Below are 19105 nucleotides of genomic sequence, written 5' to 3'. Positions count from 1 at the left end.
TTGCACTTTCACTTCTGCTTCAGGAAATGGGCTAAGCATCCATGAGATGCTGGTGAACATTTCAGTGGCATTTTCTGATCTACCAAAGGCACTTTTGGAGGAGGACAATGACGATACAAACACGGCAGACTCAAGCTGGCTGATGCTGCTCACAATTCTCAGTATAGCCACTGATGCCACCATATAGTGTAGATTGTTGTTTCTGGAGCAGGGCCACAAGCACAGTCTGATGGGATCACATAGTCATGCAGAACTGGGAAGACCAGCATTGACTCCAGAACTTTTGCACGAAGAAAGCTACATTTCTGGAGCTTTGCGAGCAGCTTGCCCTGACCCTGCAGCATCAGAACACATGCATGAGAGCTGCCATCCTTGTCAATAACAGGATGCTATAACCCTCTGGAAGCTGCTACCCTAGCCTGCTACAGGTCCGTTGCTGAGAAGTTTGGTGTTAGAAAGCCAACTGTGGGAACTGTAATGGTAGAATTTTCTGAAGCAGTGAGGCATGTGATTTACCCAAAAGGTGGTTGGCACAAACAATATCCCTCAAGTAAATGATGGTTTAGAGAGAATGGGGTTTCCAAACTGCACCAGGTTCACCATGGTTTACCTCTCTCAAGGCACATGAGTACATAAATCGCCAAGGGTCCTACTCCATTATTATGCAGGTTCTTGTCAACTACAGATGCTGATTTGTGGATGCCAATGTGGGCTGCACAGGAAACATTCAGGATGCCAGGGTTTCTACCAATAAGGAGTCTACCTTCATGGACAGACTGGGACACTATTCCCACCAAATGACATTGTCATAAATAGAGTTACCGTCCCCATTGTTATTCTAGAGGACCCTGCATACTCCCTTTCCTGATTTCAGAGGCGCTGGCAAAATAAAGTTTAATTCCACTCTCAGTAGGTGTAGAATGGTGATTGAATGTGCGTTCGGCAGATTGTAAACAGCACCAACAGGATTTCAAACTTTGCCAAGGCCCGCTTGCTCCTGCCTCTGCTCATGTCCACAAACAGCTCAGAGATCTTTTTCTGGTAAACCACCTTGCACAGTAGTTTTACAATATTAGTTTCCACTGCCCTTGTATGCTCTATAGCCTCACCCCTACAGTCCTAGGGAATTGTTAGCTTCTGAGGCAAGCAAGGAAGAGCAATTGCAATCTCTCCTGTTCCTCTCCCAGTTCCTTCTTGTGTCTTCCTCTCTGGTGTTCCTATTATGGGAATAGTCCACAGTTATCAGCACCTGTGATTAGGCCAAAATTCGTAGGTGAAATCAACAGAATGCTGCATTAGCATCCACATGGATTACTGCCTTCCTATAGATTATGGTACAGCCTGCTATGACCGCATCTACCAATGGGCTACATACAAACACGTATGATAATACAGACTCTTAAAGAACTGCACCCCTCCCTCTTCTCTGGCACATTTCTGGACAACATTAAGAGCCCTGTATTTTGGACCGTGAATTTGTCACCCATGCACAAGTCCACTGAGCCAGAAAGTGCACCTGTCACAGATGCATACAGGCAACAGAAATCAGGGTTATTTTGTGCACCCATTATGGACTTTCATGAACCAACACAGCCAGCTCATCTGCTATTTCTTGGTACATTTGTGGTTCTCGTACTAAAATTGAATGTCTTGCTCGCCTCGCACCACAGACTTAACAGAGTCTGAGTGTGGTGCCATGACCAAGTAGCAGTGCACTTGGCAAAGGACTTCATCTTGCTGGTGGCCATAGCTAGTTCAGGAGACGGTTCACCCCGTTGGCAGTTGAACAGCCACAGTGAAATGGAATGGTTTAATGCCAGGCAGCTGTATTTAAAACAGGTAGTTTTGTTTCCATTTCCTGGGAGTTGATTTGCTAGTCTTGGGATAGAAAGTCCAGGGGACGGTGGCCCATAGGATTGTAGGATAGTGTTGGTGAACTGTCAGGACACGAGTCTGGGGACCTGGGTCTGCTGCACCCACACTGCAAAATTATGTAGTTCGGATGCAAGTCCTCATGGGACTTGGGCTCAGACCCATCCAGGTGGCAGGTCTTAGGGCCCAGATCCTGAGGGCTTATACTGGCCCAAGTCGGACAGATGTGTATGTAGGTAGAATGTGGAGTTGGGATTGAGCCTAAGTTTGAACTAGGGCTTATACTGCAGTGTAAACATGCTATATGACTAGTAAAACCAGTTCCAGACTTTACTTCCTGATGTCTGCATAGCATTGGAGCATGTTTTGCTCTCCTATCTCTAATCATGATGGCAAATGGGACTGCCTTGTTCACTGCAAGCATAGTCTCATAGACTTTAAGGTCAGAAGGGACCATTATGATCATCTAGTCTGACCTCCTGCACAACGTGGAACCTCACCCACCCAAGCAAGCCTAGAAACCTAAAACAAAATCCAGGAGCAAACTTGCCTTTCTTAGGAGGGTGTGCACCGGTCACACTAATATGTGAGTGCTGAACGCTATGAACTCTGGCAACATAAGCGAATGGTCAAATCAGCTGCTCACCCACCAAAATAGTCAGAGATGTAACCAGTTCTCATCCACTATGTTACCTGTGACTTTCAGCACGATTGTGTCCATTGTTTGGATTCATTATACACACAGGATCAGGGATGGAGAGAGGAATTGTGAGCAAACTTATGCTTTCATTCTATTTCTACTTGTCTACATATGCTATCCCTGAAATGACTGGCCGTTACAAAGTTCTTTAACTGACTTTTGTATGTTATATCACAGTGTTGTATGCATCAGTGGTTTGTTTGCATCACACCACCCCCCCCAAAAATGTCCGATGATAAGAAGCACTGCTTCTTGGGTTAGCTGCTGTCATCTGATCTAAGCAAATTGGGAGAGGTAACTGCAAGTGTTACTTCCCTGACAACTGTGCGTATCACTCAGGCCCCCTGCAGCAACTTTAGGTAGTTAGGTGTGGTGGCTGAGCTGTCCCATCCCCCTATACTCTGGTGCTTTTGGGAAAAATCTCCATAGAGTTATTCCCGTGACCAGTGCTTCTATGGAGAAAAGGCTTGAGGGTGAACTGGATCCTTAACAGTTTGCATGTTTCAAAACTACAAGACTCTGACTCAATGGAATCTGGAAGATCTCCAAACGGAGTAGCTTTCAGGAGAAATTAAAAACTCAACTGACTGTTTTCTGAAGTTTGTTTTGCACATGCTACAGAGGAGATGAGAGATTTTAAAGAACCAGCCCCTCTATGGAAATCTCAGGCTACTAAGCACAACAAGTCACAGCGGGTTAGGAATATTTGTTTTATTAAAACATTCAGTGATCATTCAGATAAGCCCCCTTTCTGAATGCGTGTGCAAGAACTTGTAAAGATACGATACATGCAGCAACAAAGCCCAGAGTAACAAAAATATTCACCCACTTTGAAAAAAAAACCTTCCAATAGTCCTTCACTCAGGCAAAAGTCAGGCTGAGTGGCTACTGCCTTGGTGGGGAAAGCCAAAGGTGTCTTTCCCCTTTGTGCTTCTAGGGTAGGGATAGTTCACTTCTAGCATCCCAACGTGCATGATCAACCCCTAAGTGGGGAGTAGAAGCTAGGCCCTGTCTCTCTACTAGCTAGCAAAGCTAGTTGATGTGCAGAGGGGAACATGCTGCACCATCTGAAATGTTAGTGAAACAGGTGTAGAGCATCCAGGAGCTTTGGGGGGTTGGGCCATTAAGCCATAACTGAGCCCTAAGAAAAGAAGCAAGCTCCAAAGGTCAATAGATGAAGGCTCTGTCAGGTCAAGAGGAAAAGCCATTGACAAAACCCTGTCCATAGTTGCCAGCCATTTAAAATCTGGTCACTGTGAGCAAAAACTACATGGCTAATCTCAGCTCATGGAAAAATGTGGCCTTTTAATTACTTGGGTCCCAAGACATATCAGGAATTATAGATGAAAATCAACACCATGAATTGCAACAGAGAGCAAACTGTAAGCTATTGCAGATTTCAGAAATACGTGTAATATGCTGCCTAACAGGCTTCTGGGCCCGAGAAACGAGCACTGACTAGTGGGATGGCATCGTAATGCAGGTTTGGGATGACAAGTAGTGGCAGTAGAACATTTTGATGTGAAAGGCCACATCTGTGAATCAGTGAGTTGACAGTGGAAAAGCAAGTGGTGATCACACTCTGGAGGCTTGTAAACTTGGATTGCTACTAATCAGTGAGCAAATCCATAGAGGAGACCACTGTCATGCAAGTGTGTTGCGCTATGCAAAACTGGGATTCTTGGCAGTATGCTGGCCACAGCAGATGGATTTGCAGCAGTGGGGTTCCTGAACTGTATTGAGATGATAGATAGCACACATATTCCTATTTTGTCACCAGCCTGCTTTGCCACAGAGTACATCAACAGAAAGGGTTACTTTTCTCTGATTGTACAAGCAGTGGTGGATCACAAGGGACAGTTCATTTACATCAACGTAGGCTGGTCAGGGAAGGTGCACGACGCTTACATCTTTAAGAACACAGGAATGTTCAGAGAGTTGCAAGTAGAGACTTTCTTTCCCAACTAGTGGATTACCATTGGCAATATTGAAATACCAGTAGTGATCCTGGGAGACCCCACTTATCCCTTGCTCCCCTAGCTCAGCCTCAAGGAAAGATTCAACTATCAGTTCTGCAAGTGCAGAATGACTGTGGAGTTTGCTTTTGGTTGAAGGGACGCTGGTGGTGTTTACTCACCAGACTGGATTTCAGTGAGAAAAATATCCCAATGATTAAAGCTGCCTCTTGTGTCCTGCATAATATCTGTGAGATAAAGGGGGCAGAGCTGCCACTAGGGTGGAAGTGGAGCAGCTGCATGCTGACTCTGAACAGCCAGACACAAGGCCCATTACAAGAGCTCAGTGTGGAGCCATGTGGTTGAAAGAGCACCCCAGAAGTCTCTGTGCTAGACTGTTCTCTAGGGGCCTAGAGCTCTGAGAGCTGTTAGGAATTGTGTAATGCTTGCAGAACGTTTATAAATATGAGACACTGTTTTCCTGAACCAATGAGTTCTGTAATGCTGTACATTTACAAGCACTGGATGCTTGGAGTTCTGCTATGCTTTCTACAACATGTGTTGTGAAACAGTACATATGTTTTATTTTAAAAAAAATAGAAATTTACTGAGTGGCAAAAACAGTGCAGAAAATCAGTGTGCAAAAAAACCAGGCAATGCAATACAAACTTTTAATATAGATTAACAGACCGGAACTTTAAAATTGGAAAGGCACCAAACATTGCTGTCCATTTCCGTGCATAAATATAGTTCATTGTGGTTACACATACAGCAGCTTTGGTTTTCATAGGTCAATGTTTGTGAAGCTGTGGTTTCCCTTACTGTCCCTGGCCTGGAGTGGTAAGGATAAGGATGTAGCCCATGTTGCCACGTAGTATTTTGGGGGGGCATAGGGCATTGCTACCATAGAGTTCTCTAAGAATTGCAAAGTGTGGGGAGTCCAAAATTTTTGGACCTTAAATCAACAAGGGTCTGCATAATTGGGTTTGGTGCCTCTCCCTCTCATTTTCCTGCTGGGACTGTTCTCCTGTTCACTCTTTTCTTCTCCATGTCCATGGCAATTTTTTTAGACTATCAGCAGTTTACATTATCATTGATCATGATATTTCGGTGTCTCACTTGTGGACCTTGGCTTGTGTGGTCTGGTTCACATTTTATTCGTTCTGTTCTTTCAGGACAGGAGAATCCAAGGGATGCCCTGAAGGTTCTCTTGTCTGATTCTGCAAGGCTGTATACTAATGCCATTTCTGTTCAACATGTATGTAAAAAGCCACTAGGCAAGATGGTGAGATGGTAAGTGCAATGGTCTGTGCTGTGCTGCTAGGATGACCGGATAACAAATGTGAAAAATTGGAACAGGCCGTGGGTGGTAATAGGCGCCTATGTAAGATAAAAGCCCCGAATCTTGAGACTGTCCCTATAAAATTGGAACATTTGGTCACTCTGTGTGCTGCTATCAGCATGTGGATGGCACTGGCACGGACACACACTTCTAAATCTTTTCATCTGAATTGGACAGCTTAATCTAATATCCCATTGTATAGATGGGATAGGGGTTGGGATGGATGAGTGAGCTGCCTGAGATTTAATCCAGACAAGAGAGAAGTGATACTGCTTGTTAAGAAAATGCATTTTATAAGAGATGAATTCCAAGGCAATAATGCTTTATCCAGCTAACTACCTCTGCTTTTTTATTATTATTATTATTATTAAAGCAAAGAGAATTTAAGTATTTGCTTCATTCCAGCACTATGCAAATAATTTTTGGACAATCATATGGTCAATTAAAAATACGAAGAATAATTGGGTTATTCCAATGATAATTTAACAAAAATAAAACAGAACAGAAGTTTTTGGTCTGATATTTACATTTACCTTAAAGTTAATTTTTTTATTCTTACTAGCTTATTATAACAGTTCAAGTTTCATATTGCTGCAGAGGTGGTCCTTTTGGAGCAACCTGAAATATGATTGCTGTGTGCCATGCACAATTTTCTGTTGTTTATGAAGGATTATTTCCTGTGTGTACTTAAACTTACAAGTGTTTATGATTAATTTTTATTAAAAACCTTATGTCACTCCTTGAACTTTTACAATGGTTCTAATTTCTTTGGTATATGGGTTTGCAATTTCTGTGCTTGTTTTTGCTTTATGTCCTAGATTTTCTGTTTCTCGGGGCATAATGTTAATTTGCATTGCAAGATGCATAAGAGGAAAGATAGGTTACAATAACAGTATTATTGCAGCTGACACATCCCATAGCAAGAATGAGTTTCTCACCCTTGGTTAACAATTCATAACAGTAAAGGAGCTGCTGCTGCAATGAAATGACAGCTGACAGAAAGAGACAGTCCATTTCATTACACACAATTGCACATTCAGCCCAGATGGGTGACATCTGCACATTGAATAGCAGGTGCAGTCTATGTGCTTCACGGCGATGCTTCTTTGAAAGGCCATAGCACTTCTGTCCCACCCATCCACAAGCAGCACTTCCTTTCCCTCCCACTTGCGAGCAGTTCCTACACCTCTCCATCCTTTGCCAAGTAACAGCAGCTCTTTCTCTGACCCACTAGCCATTGCTGATGCCAGCCTGCGCATGGAAAACAGAGGATGGAGAAAAGAGCAATGGGTGGAATGAAGGGAAGGAGGGAGAGGAAGATAGAGCAGAGAAGAAAATAGTACGTGGTAGAAACGAGGAAAGGACAGAGAACATAATGAAAAGAAGAGACAGAGTTACATGGGAAAAGGAAAGTAACATATTATGAGAGAATGAAAGAGATGGAGGAAAAAGAAATTCGTTTTAAGGCCTGTAGTCTATGCTTTGAAAAGCACCGAGGGGTGAATATAAATTGACAGAATGCATATATACTTAAGTAAATATGTAAGCAAATTAGTTATGGTCTGCAGGCTCCTAGAACATTGGTAAGTACTTCACTTGTGGTTGTACACATTAGTATATACAGTTCTTCAGCAGTTCAGATTAGAAAGAGGAAGTGGATCCCCTCTTGACTCATACTTTCATACTCTAGCTCTCATGGGTGTGGCTGCTTGTCTGTGTCAGAGTTATGGATGTTATTTGTTTAAATTACACTTGGCATTTGCTGCTGTGTTTCAGAGAGTTCTAAAAATGACGTAAGCGGCAGTAGGAGTGCTGGTTCTTGACAGATAATCACAATCTTGTTAAACTACAGTACGTCTGCGCATTTTGCAATGGCCTGCCCTCCAGAACATTAAAATGATCATACAGAAGAAAAGTGGGGTTGTACCAAATGGTTATAACTTGTTTATATTTTGGCAGCAGAGTGGAGCTAGAATGTAGGCCACTTTTAAATTTCATGGTGAAAAATGAATTGTGTGATTGCAATCAGCTAAAGCTCACTAGAGCAAAAAAAGGATCAAATCCAGCACATACTGCAAGAACTGTAACAGACAAACTTATCTCATTGTATAATTTTACTTTTGTGAGCTACCACACTACTGTGTTTACAGAACTACAGTGAAGTTGGCCAACATCTTGGCCATTTTTTAAAACTGATTTGCTCTGTTTGTGTTTTTGAACTTTAGCATCCAAGAATAACCCTTAATTTAAAAAAATGCCTTGCATCCAATATCTACTGTTTTAAGTTCATAGCTGTTTAGGTTTCAGCTGAAATTACAGGAAGTTCTCTTCTGCTGTTCCCAACAAAAACATTTCTCCTGATTGCTATTCGATAGGGTGACACATCGAGTCTTTTCACTTTAGTTAATAGGAACCTTTCCCTTTTTATTGTTCTCCTTTTCTGCCTAGGAAGCTTCATGTTTTTACATTATTCTTTGTATTTGGTGGCCAGTGCAAACAGATAGGTAGCTGGCAGTAGGCTGCCTCAAGGCCCATGTGACTTTAACTCTTAGCACCCTGAAGGTGAGTATATTTACTATGCTGTGCTGAGGATGTGTATGCTTCTCAGGCAACTTGCTTCCCATGTCCCCAAAATGTGTATGCTCTCCTTTACAGCACAGTTCCATCCCTTTTTCTCCTCTCTTTACAATAAAGCTTCCAGCCTCTCTTTATGAGCGCTTATGAAGAAGGCTGTCCTCCCACAAATATGCTCCATACAAGGAAGTCCCTGTGACAATTGGGGAGTACGTCTGTGTTCTGACAGAATCCGGTCTGATTTCCTTCTACTTCGTCTGCATGGCTTCTCGACAGCCTGCCTGCCAGACTCAGGAGGTCATCTAGTCCAACCCCCTGCTCAAAGCAGGACTACCTCAGCTATATCATCCCAGCCAGGGCTTTGTCAAGCCTCAGCTTAAAAACCTCTAAGGATGGAGATTCCACCACCTCCCTAGGTAATCCATTCCAGTGCTTACCACCCTCCTAGTGAAAAACTTTTTCCTAATGTCCAACCTAGACCTCCCGCCCTGCAACTCGAGACCGTTGCTCCTTGTTCTGTCATCTGCCACCACCGAGAACAGCCTAGTTCTACCCTCCCTGGGACCCCCTTTCAGGTAGTTAAAGGCTGCTATCAAATCCCCCCTCATTCTTCTCTTTTGCAGACTAAATCCTCATCACCAACCTCTATTGCAGACACTTTCTGCCTCTTTCCTGTTATTTCTTAGACTGAAACAAAATCAGACCCAGCATCCGGGGAAAGCTGAGTAGTCTTGCAAGAGAGAAGTCAATGAGTAGTCTTGCAAGGGAGAAGGGTGTTACTGGGCAGGGGAGTTGGATTCAGTCAAGATTTACTGCACGTAGGATTTCTGACCCACTTCTCCCTCCCAATGGCCTCACGTCCTCCTTCCTCCCCACAACAGCAATCCCTAAGGGGCCCTAACAAATCTCTGGAAATTAGCCAATCCCAAATTATATCCATCAGGGAATGTGATAGTTTCCCCAAGAGCTTCACATTCTCCTGTAAAACAAAACATCCAACGTCTTACTTACTTGCACCCATTTTTCATTTTCTGATAGATGCACACTTGTGCATAATTCAAAATTCAGAATGAGCAATAAATAATTTGACATATCTGCAAAGATGAGAACCCAGCCTCAAACTGTATATCTATCAATCTAAGTCATGGTATTAAACTATGATAAAGAAGGAACATTCTGCATTAACTAGAGAAGTTGTTAGCATTGCTGTCCTGATTTAGTACATAGTCTGCTTAACTTAAAGACCTCTGTTTCAATTCCCTCCATAGTAAATGGATGTCTACGTCATAATTGTTACCTTACCTACATATATCTGCTCAATATAGGCACAAAATCTTTGGGGTTACAAAAAACTTTGGGTGAACAAGAGTGTGCATCCAAAAACTTGAGAGCACAGCAGAAGCCTCTTTGAAAATGTCCTTAAGTGTCTACGCCATGTGTCTAAGTCTCTCCTAAAGATATATTGAGTAACTCTTTGTAGTAAGGGTGGTGGCAGACTGACATCCATGACATCTACCATCAATTTCTACAGCTAAGATTTTAAATTTAGGAGCAGTGCAACCAATTCTTAGTTCAGTTGATTCATTGAAACTTTTGGGGGTTATTTATGGAAGCAATTGTCTTTCCTTCTTTGTCACCCATGTAGAATCTTCTGAATTTGGGCCATCTGTTGTTGTGCATACCAGTGTACCATTTGGAATTGCACATCTAGAATGGGACAATGAAAAGGTGCAGCAGATAATCCTGGATCAGCTAGAAAATATTATGCCAGGTTTGCCTAAACCAGCTAGCATCAAGTGCCAGAAGTGGAGATACTCTCAGGTAATTATCTATCATAAAGAACCATCTGTGAGTAACAGAGGCCATCAAATTGCAGCTTACTCTGAAGAAAATGGTGTATGTGTATGTAATACTATTGAGCTCTCGTACATCTGTACAATCAATTTGTAGAATGCTTTACAATCAATCTGGATGTTAGGTGCTATATAGATATATAGGCACTGCCATTTTACAGGTATACTGTATCCCATATGTGCAGGACACTTACAACTAAGTGTATTACCAACTTGCCACAGGTTTACAGAAATAAGTAGATGAAAATCTGATTATGAAAGATGATCAGTATCCATAATCCATTTATCCATAGTTAAACTACTACATAAAGAATACAGCAAGATAATTTTAAGAGCTGTGTAATTTTTTGAACTATTGAGCATTTTTGGAATTTTTTTTATCCCTTTTGTACAAGGAATAAAGTTACCCAGAGTTCACTATAAGTGAAAGTAGAGAGTGTTGTAAGGGGTACAATAAGGAAATAAATCAGCAGCCCTTTTCCCATGTACCCATGTCTTTCAGTGGGATTTTTGCTGTATTATTCAATATAGTAACTCAAGCTGCCTTTTCCAAGTGTTGGTGAGTAGGGGATAGTATTAACAAAATTCCCAGCCTACTGCAGAGAAGCAAATACTCCCATTGTCAGAGACACTAATTGTTATCAGTGGATTTGGCCCAGTTCTGTTTGTCAGTAAGTTATCTTAGGGGAAATAACAGAAAAATTTGGATATTTTAAATGTCTCAAAAATCAAAGAAAATGGTTAATCATTTACCAAAGTACTGAAATATATGTAGGTATTACTCAGAACCTCTTAAGTTAAATTACGTTGGAAAATTGAACATGGACATTCATGCAAACTGTTTACTTAAAGTAGTTAGTCACTTCAAAGGTTTTTACTTTTTATGAAATCTGCAAAAGTGACCGTAAAGGATTGGTTGTAAGTTCTATTCTCGTAACATTGGCTTGCAACCAAGTTTAGGAACCTGGCCTAGTTGGGTAAGCTCTTTTCATTTGCTATAAGCTACATATACATATATATATATATATATATATTTGCCAAGTCAGCTCCCAGTTCACAATATTTTTAAAAATAAATTATGTAACTATGAACATAACAGTTTCATATTTTACTTGAAAATCATTCATTACTTTTATTTAGAAATATTTTGTGTTTTATACATTTTTCTTTGCTTTTTTGTGTTAATAAAAATCTTTTTTTTTTTTTTTTTTAAATAAAAACATTCTGGATATTCAAACCCTAGTACAAATCTTTGATATGGGTTCAAATTCCTTAAAACCATTTACACTGAAAATAGTCATATAGTTCTCTGATTGGTTATAATTCAATAGTATTATTTTATTAATTCCCACAATGCCTATCATTATGGCAGCTAGGTAATTTAAGTACAAGATAACATTATGTTAATTAGGTTTATTACTATAGTTAATCATTCCTATTACAATAGCACCCAAAATGCCAGTGCTACATGCTTAAGTCAGAAGCATGATCCCTGTCCCAGAGAACACAGAGAGATTTTGATTGTGCAATAGGAGCTGCACAGGCTTCTGGATCCTGCTCATAGAAATCCCACTGCAGAATCAAGACCAGAAGACAGAGTGCCTAGGCAAGGGCATTAAAAACAGGGGTTGAGGACTGACTTTAGTCCACGTTAATAGATGCATAGATTTTTAAGGCCAGAAAGGACCATTATATCATCTAGTCTGACCTTCTGTATAACACAGGCCAGAGAATTACACCCTCTTGCCCCTGATTGAGCCCAGTAACTTCTGTTTGTCTAACTCCAGAAAGGCATCCAGTCTTAATTTGAAAACATCAAAACATGGAGAATCTACCACTTCTCTTAGTAGTTTTGTCCAATTGATTAATCACCCTCACAGTTAAAATTTATACCTTCTTTCTAATTTTAAATTTGTCTGGCTTTAATGTCCAGCTATTGGTTCCTGTTGAGCCTCTCTCTGCTGGATTAAATAGCTTTCTAATACTTGGTATTTGCTCCCCGTGAAGATACTTATACATTTTAATTGTTACCTTTCAATCTTCTTTTTGATAAAATAAACAGATTAAGCTCTTTAAGTCTTTCACTGTAAGGCATTTTCGGCAGCCTTTGAATAATTTTTTGTGGCTCTCTCATTTTCAACATCTTTTTTAAAGTGAAGACACCAGAAGTAGGCACAGTATTCCAGTATCAGTCTCACAAATGCTGTATACAGAAGTAAAATCATCTCCCTGTTCCTATGCTCCTCATTAGCCTTTCCCCCACAGCATCGCACTGGGAGCTCATAGTGAGTTGCTTGTCCACTATGATCTTTAATATAATTAATAATTTATTTTTAAATACGTATAATAAATTAGATAATGTATTAATAATCTAATATTTATTTAGAGTCTTCTATGTTATCTGATGTCTATCTAGTTCACACTTTGAGTGGAGGATAGGGTTTGTTGGGCTTTTTGGAATAGGTATGATTTAAAGAGAAGCAGGTGGAGACATAGTGACTGGATCAAGGAAGAGCTCACAAAACAAAACCATCTGTTGAGCTAAATAAAAGAAATCCATTTTCCATTGCATTATTACAACAGAATGCTATCGTAGCATATTTTGCAAATTTCATTTAATTGTGTTCATACATCACAGTGGTCTTATTTATAATATTCCCTTTAATGGCTATATGATGGAGTGATATTGATTCATATGTATTATGTATGGTATAATTCTGATTTATTTCACCATGAGAATGTGTGTTAAGTAAAGGACTAAAAAAGACAGTTAATTTCATGGTACTGAATAGAATTAACAAGTATATTCTCCAAGATAATTTATACTTTGTGAGTCCTTGCAAAATGAGTTTTCCCTGATGTTCAGACATGGGGATTTGGGGTTTTTTTGTAAATCCATACACATTGCTAAATATAGAATGAAATAAAACAATTACTTTATAATAATGTACCTTATTTTGCATAGTAGGTTCATTTACTTCATATTTCTAAAATAGTGTATTTTGTGATTATCTTTATGATGTCCTAGAATTTGTCCATTTTTCAGTAATTGAAAAAAACTAAACCTGAACATAAATGCTGCCCACTTTTTAGAAGTTGCTAGATTCGAAGATACCCAGTCCCTGAACAATTACAGCTCTACCCACTTCACTCTCAATATACAATGACAGATGGTTTCACTCGCTAGCCACAATCTTTTCTCCAATCCCCAGTGATTTCAACTGAAATTCCCTTTCTTATGTTAGACAGTTCTTTAATTTTTGTATTGTTTCCCTGTATATTTAATAGATATAACAAGAACTCTGATATTCTTATAGCTTCTCTTTAGCTTTTTAGAATAGTTAAGTTTTCTGAAATTGGAGCCTAATGTTTCTGGTATCCAATTTTTTTTTTAAATACACATTTTGTTCATGTAAATGCTGCAGAGTGACACAGAAATTTTTTTTAAAAAAATGTAAAAAGTTCACTGGGTTGGGTTTTCTGAAAGAGACCAGCATTTACATCTTCCGTAAAAGCCAAGGTCTGTCATTAAAACCAAAGGACTGTTTCAAGCATTCCCACTGTCAGGCATGCTGTTGACACTGGCAATTGAAACACTCAAAGTAAGTTTCGGAGAAGATATAAACAGTACTGGTCCCAAACAACGGAATTTATTTCAACAGCTTTTTAATTTATTTGGCCACTCCACAGGAAGAATTACCATGAGACTTTAACATACTAGGTAAATAAGTGGGCATAAAACTGATAAAACTCTTGATAAAACTCTATCCCTATATCAGAAGGAGGGCCCCATACAAATAATCACTATCCAAATTAAATACCTGAGTGCAGAACTCACTAATTCCCTTACAACCATTTTTTTTTAATTATGATAAGCTGTTAGGACAGAAGCAAAATGAAATAGAAAGATGTATGGGTCTTTCCCCTGATTCTTTTATGCAGGATTTGTCCTGCTTGTTAATTAAATACTGCAGTTATGTCTTTCATATGGGCCAAACACAATCCTAGGATTAAAATGAAGACATTACAATTACCCATAGAGGATGAGGGATTAGTGCTTCCAAACTTTGACTGATACTACTTAGCAGCACAGCTGCACTTCTGTATCCCCTGGTTTAATTATGATAAGACTATATTAGCATTTAGAATCAAAGACTTCCCAACCCAGGATGTCTCTTTGATAGAGCTGCTTTATCTGAGGGTTGCAGGGGTGGGGAGAATAGCCTATGCAATATGGCTATAGGATGGCTTTGATGACTGCTTTCTGAGCAGTATCTTTAAAAGAGGGCCAGAAATGTCCAGTGTTGACGCCCATTGTTACATGTAGAATGGGGTGACTTACAAAAATGGACCTCACATATGCTGTTTTGATTAAAATATACAGATTCAAACATGATCACCTTGTCTCATTTGTTCAATGTAAAGTAACATTTAAGGTTGAACGCTCACCATTCTCTCATTATTTACAAATTGGAAACAATTTTAAATAGCTAATATAGAAAAAAATTCAGAAGAGGAAAATGAAAGATTGAATGAGCAACATACAAACACTGTTCTCCTACTAACCCTCCCTCCATTGTTTATGCTCAATGACATTGACCTATTAGAAAAACTTAGAAAAAAATTGTCTAGTGACCTGAATAAAAACATGATCTCGGGGAGGATATACCATATGCAGACAAACTAAATTATCTCTCATTGCATTTAATATTGGATGATGGATTATAATTTGCTGCAAATTCCCCTCAAAGAGTTGCCCTGAAAACACCTACAATCTGCTAATAATGTAAAACACACAAAGGATTTTTTTTTTTTGTTGGTCCACCCTGGAAAATATTGGAGGTATTCTATGCCATAAGGTGTTTATATATCACAGTGATGGATGGATGCATTATAAATGCAGTCTATATCCCCCATCATATTCTTTTCAATGTCTATGATTAATTGAGCTTGTTAGAGCTTTTAAATGCCTCCTAACTGGTCAAAAATGTAAAAGTGATGCAGGCTTGGTTTCAATGGGGGAAAAAGTTACCCAATGGTGAGATGTTCTTTACTTTTTTAATTGTTTAAATATTTTACTTTTATATTTGTCTATTTTTAAAGAGCATGTTAATATTATTGGCAATATTATTTAATATTGTGGGTCTTTTGTCCCCACTGAGCCCATGATTTGGTGAGCTCCTTTGATCCTTAATATGACCCATAGCATCCTACATAGGAGTGATTACTATATACAGTCTCCCTCTCTCCTCTTTGTCTATTTGCTCAGTTAAGACATGTCCTATAACAATTATTTTCTGCAGAGTATTCATTTTTCTTTCTGTTAATTACTGAGCTAGTCTATGTGATCATCTGTTGTCAATGACAAATAAAAAAGAAGGGAGGGTGGGGGGGTGAAGTTCTGGTCACATTGAAGTCAAAGAGCAAAGATCCCATTGATTTCAGTGGGGCCAGGATTTCACTAATTGACTGGAGCTTACAATTATACTGCAGGAGACCTGAAAATTGTACTGCAAGGTAACCTGAGTCAGCCAAAACACATTTTTGATCCAAGAGAGTCTAGACAGTCAAGGAATGATGGAGGGGAAAATTGCATCTTCCACTTTTTTCCTCTGTAATCTCCAGCATTATTTTCTTAATTTCTACCCTATTCCTCCCCTCTCCTCAACCCCCTGCTGTTCTTTGTTTTTCTTTTCTTTGTTTCTCTCGGGATTATTTTCTTTTTCAACTTCTTCAGTCTCATTTTTCCTTCCCTCCCTCCTTTCTGTAGCTACTTTTTTTCCCACGTTCCTCCTCTGTCTGTTTCTGTCATCAACTTCTACCCAGTTCTTATCTATTTTATCCCCTCTCCCTTCCCTTCCAGCTTGGTTTCACTTATTTTAAGTCCACACTGTGTTAGCTCTTACAGTGTTGAATAACTGATATCAGCTGCTTTGAGAAGTAGTGATTTCATACAATATGGACATTCAGTCTTGCCACATACAATGGAATCGTGTTCAAACAAGGTGTGAAAATGTGAAGCATGGTTAAAAAAAAAAAAAAAAAAAAAAAGTCATGGTCTTTTACTCTGTGTTTAACACATTAATACCATTAGTCAAGATTTCCTGGCACAAAACACGGTACCAAAAATAAACTCCTTTCCTCCCATGAGTTCCAAGTACCTTGAAATGAATAGACACTGACTAAATGAAACTTTGAAATTGTCACCCTTGTAGGGAAAATCCATTTAAAATGAACATGTCAATGGGAGAATCTAGATGATGCCAACATTTATTGAAATAAAATGTTTTTAAGCTCCCCAAATATTGAATTGAGTTAATTTTTTAATTATTGGTATATTATACGGTTTGGGTCAAGTTATTAGGTTTCTATTACTGGGATATTGAGGAGCAGCTACATAGGTATGATGAAATCAGTGGAGGAAAGTGGACAATGGTTGAAGCAATGCTCTGCAGCTATACCCTATTTGGTGTTTCAGGTTACAGCCATTTCCTGTTTCGCAAGATTTGCCATCTGAACTCTTAAATTTTATAGTACGTTTATGTGAAGGCTGATGAAGACATTTTTTAGTTAACAACTTTTGTGGCACAGCTACCAGCATCAGATTTTTTTAAGGGGGTTTCCTCTTATTTTCTACAGCACAGCCTCGGGGGGAGTCTTGGGATGATATGATGCCCACGAGGAGTACTAACTATAGTTTATACAGAATGGGAACTGGGCACCTAACTGCCCTTTGTGCCTTTGAAAGTTCCCTCAAAGATATTTTGTGGCATCATGGACGTTATTTAAAAATTTGGGCTATTGAAACATTTTTAAAAGCTGAGAGTATTGGCTATGCGTGGGATTTTTTTTTTAAAAAACTACTCCCTTGAATATACTCTCCTGCATCTCAATGAATGGTTATGTTTTCTTCCTTGGCATAACTTAATTGTGTGTTCGTTATCGGGGAAACGAAGATGTATGTAAGGGCACAATTTGGCCCTCCAGTTTCTAGCCTTTCATACACGGTCAGGGTGGCATGCTGATACACTGAAATCAAAGGGAGTTGTAGCTCTGCACTGACAGGTAGAATTGGAGCTTTAGTGAGCAATGCATTCGATGATTTTTTACCAAAACAGTCACTTCTGTAATTGTGTGCTCTTTTAATCATGTTCTGCTACTTAAGTGACAGAAGTAATACACATTTTGAAAAAAGTAGCCATCCCAGTTTTAAAGAAGGCACATATGTTTTGCTGTAGAAGAATGCTTTAAAAAAAGAAAAATAACCCAATCTAGATTGAAAGATTTGCAGATTGAGTCTGCAGAGCTTGCTACGTATTAAAAACATCTCTTTGTTTGAACTGGAAGTCACTGAGATACCATAATCTGGGATCTCATAATGCCATATTTATGGTCACTTTTCAGAGTAGAACCACGTTTTCCACTAGCTAAACTATATTTATTTGATAGACAGTAAAGTAAGGGGCTGAAATTGCAGTTTTCTAATAAAACTTTCAGAAGCCCTTTTGTGTCAGAGTTTTCCCTTCCCACTTTGATAAATGTACCAAGACAAACCATACTGGCATAAACACCTTTATGCTAAAATAACTGCTCTCACTAGGAGGTTGCGCCCATTTAACAAAATCAGGTATTTTACTGATTTAGTTAAATCAATGTAAAAACTATTTTTAGACCAATCCTTTGTGTGGTCTCAGTTATTTGCCCGCTGGTGAACAAGTGGCAGACTGCTATCTTGAATTCCTTCAAAGCAGTTGCTAATCACAATAAATCGTAACAAGTCACTTTTATATGGATGGGGATGATCAGTGTGGCCTAGGGACTAGAGGATTATCTTGGGATTCAAGTGTCCTGAGTTCTATTCCTGGCTCTACTGAGTGACTGTGGGCAAGTCACATCACTGCTGGTTGCCTCAGTTTCCCCACTCATAAAATGGGAATAACAACACTGAACTCCTTTGTCAAGTACTTTGAGATCTACTGATGAAAAATGTGACCTACGAGCTATGTATGATGATATTTATTACCAGTATGTTCTGTGTTAGTTTCCTTGACCTCTTGACTCCTCATATTATTCTTTTCCTATAATCCTGAAGACCTTCAGTACCTCCCAGCAGGAGAAAGTTATCATATGCTCCAGTGACAGATGATTACCATGTATATAAATGTATATAAATATATTCTGGTATTTATACTCTATTTTGAATTTCTGTTTTGTGAGAGGAGACAGGTTATTAGGATATATGTCATATCCTTCTTCGCTTGCATAACCTGGTGCAATCCTTGTCTTAAAGCATTTCAGTGTGCTGCTGTACTTAGTGGTTTGTTTTACCTTATGGTGTCTGTTGAAAGTTACATATTTATTCATTTTTAGAAAAGGAAAAAAAAATATAGTACCAGTACTGTCAGTCATGAGGCCACAAAGTGATGCATATAATGACAGATGGTGAAGATTGTTGCAGGCACTCTGCAGGGATAGTGGAAAAATCTGCATCTAACATCTCTACCTAGAGTGGACTTCCAACAGATTGGAGCCCATTGTGTGGGTTATAAATATAGAATTAACTGTATCTCTTCCTTGGTCCTTTTTTCCCCAGTTAGACAGTTAGACAAAGCTGCTCAGTGAAAATAACAGTTCAGCTTATTTTAGTTTAATGAAGCCGCTCAGTCTTCCAATAACCAAATATTAATCTACTTTCCATAAGAAGATAGTGACAAGAGTATAGAAAGCTTTAGAAACAGTATCTATAATGCCAGCAGAACCTACTAAATAAAGAAATGTTCCCATAGAAGGACAAGCATGGAGCCAGCTT

The 19105-nt window shown here is 39.2% G+C and overlaps 1 protein-coding gene across 2 annotated transcripts in view; it reads left to right on the top strand.

Moving 5' to 3' along the window:
• Window positions 1–19105, top strand: part of RNLS (renalase, FAD dependent amine oxidase) — a 132188-nt gene that overhangs the window by 107680 nt on the left and 5403 nt on the right. For both annotated transcript variants that reach the window (XM_067552790.1, XM_067552789.1), the window contains one exon: window positions 10089–10264. In XM_067552790.1, the coding sequence (XP_067408891.1) occupies window positions 10089–10264 (176 nt within the window). The remainder of the gene's footprint in view (window positions 1–10088; window positions 10265–19105) is intronic.

Source organism: Emydura macquarii, unplaced genomic scaffold (assembly GCF_026122565.2).
Source record: "Emydura macquarii macquarii isolate MOO-44397 ecotype Brisbane River unplaced genomic scaffold, CSIRO-AGI_Emac_v2 contig_1390, whole genome shotgun sequence".
Lineage (NCBI taxonomy): Eukaryota > Metazoa > Chordata > Testudines > Chelidae > Emydura > Emydura macquarii.
Note: the sequence above shows the minus strand (reverse complement) of the source record. Positions and strands in the feature narration are given on the sequence as shown.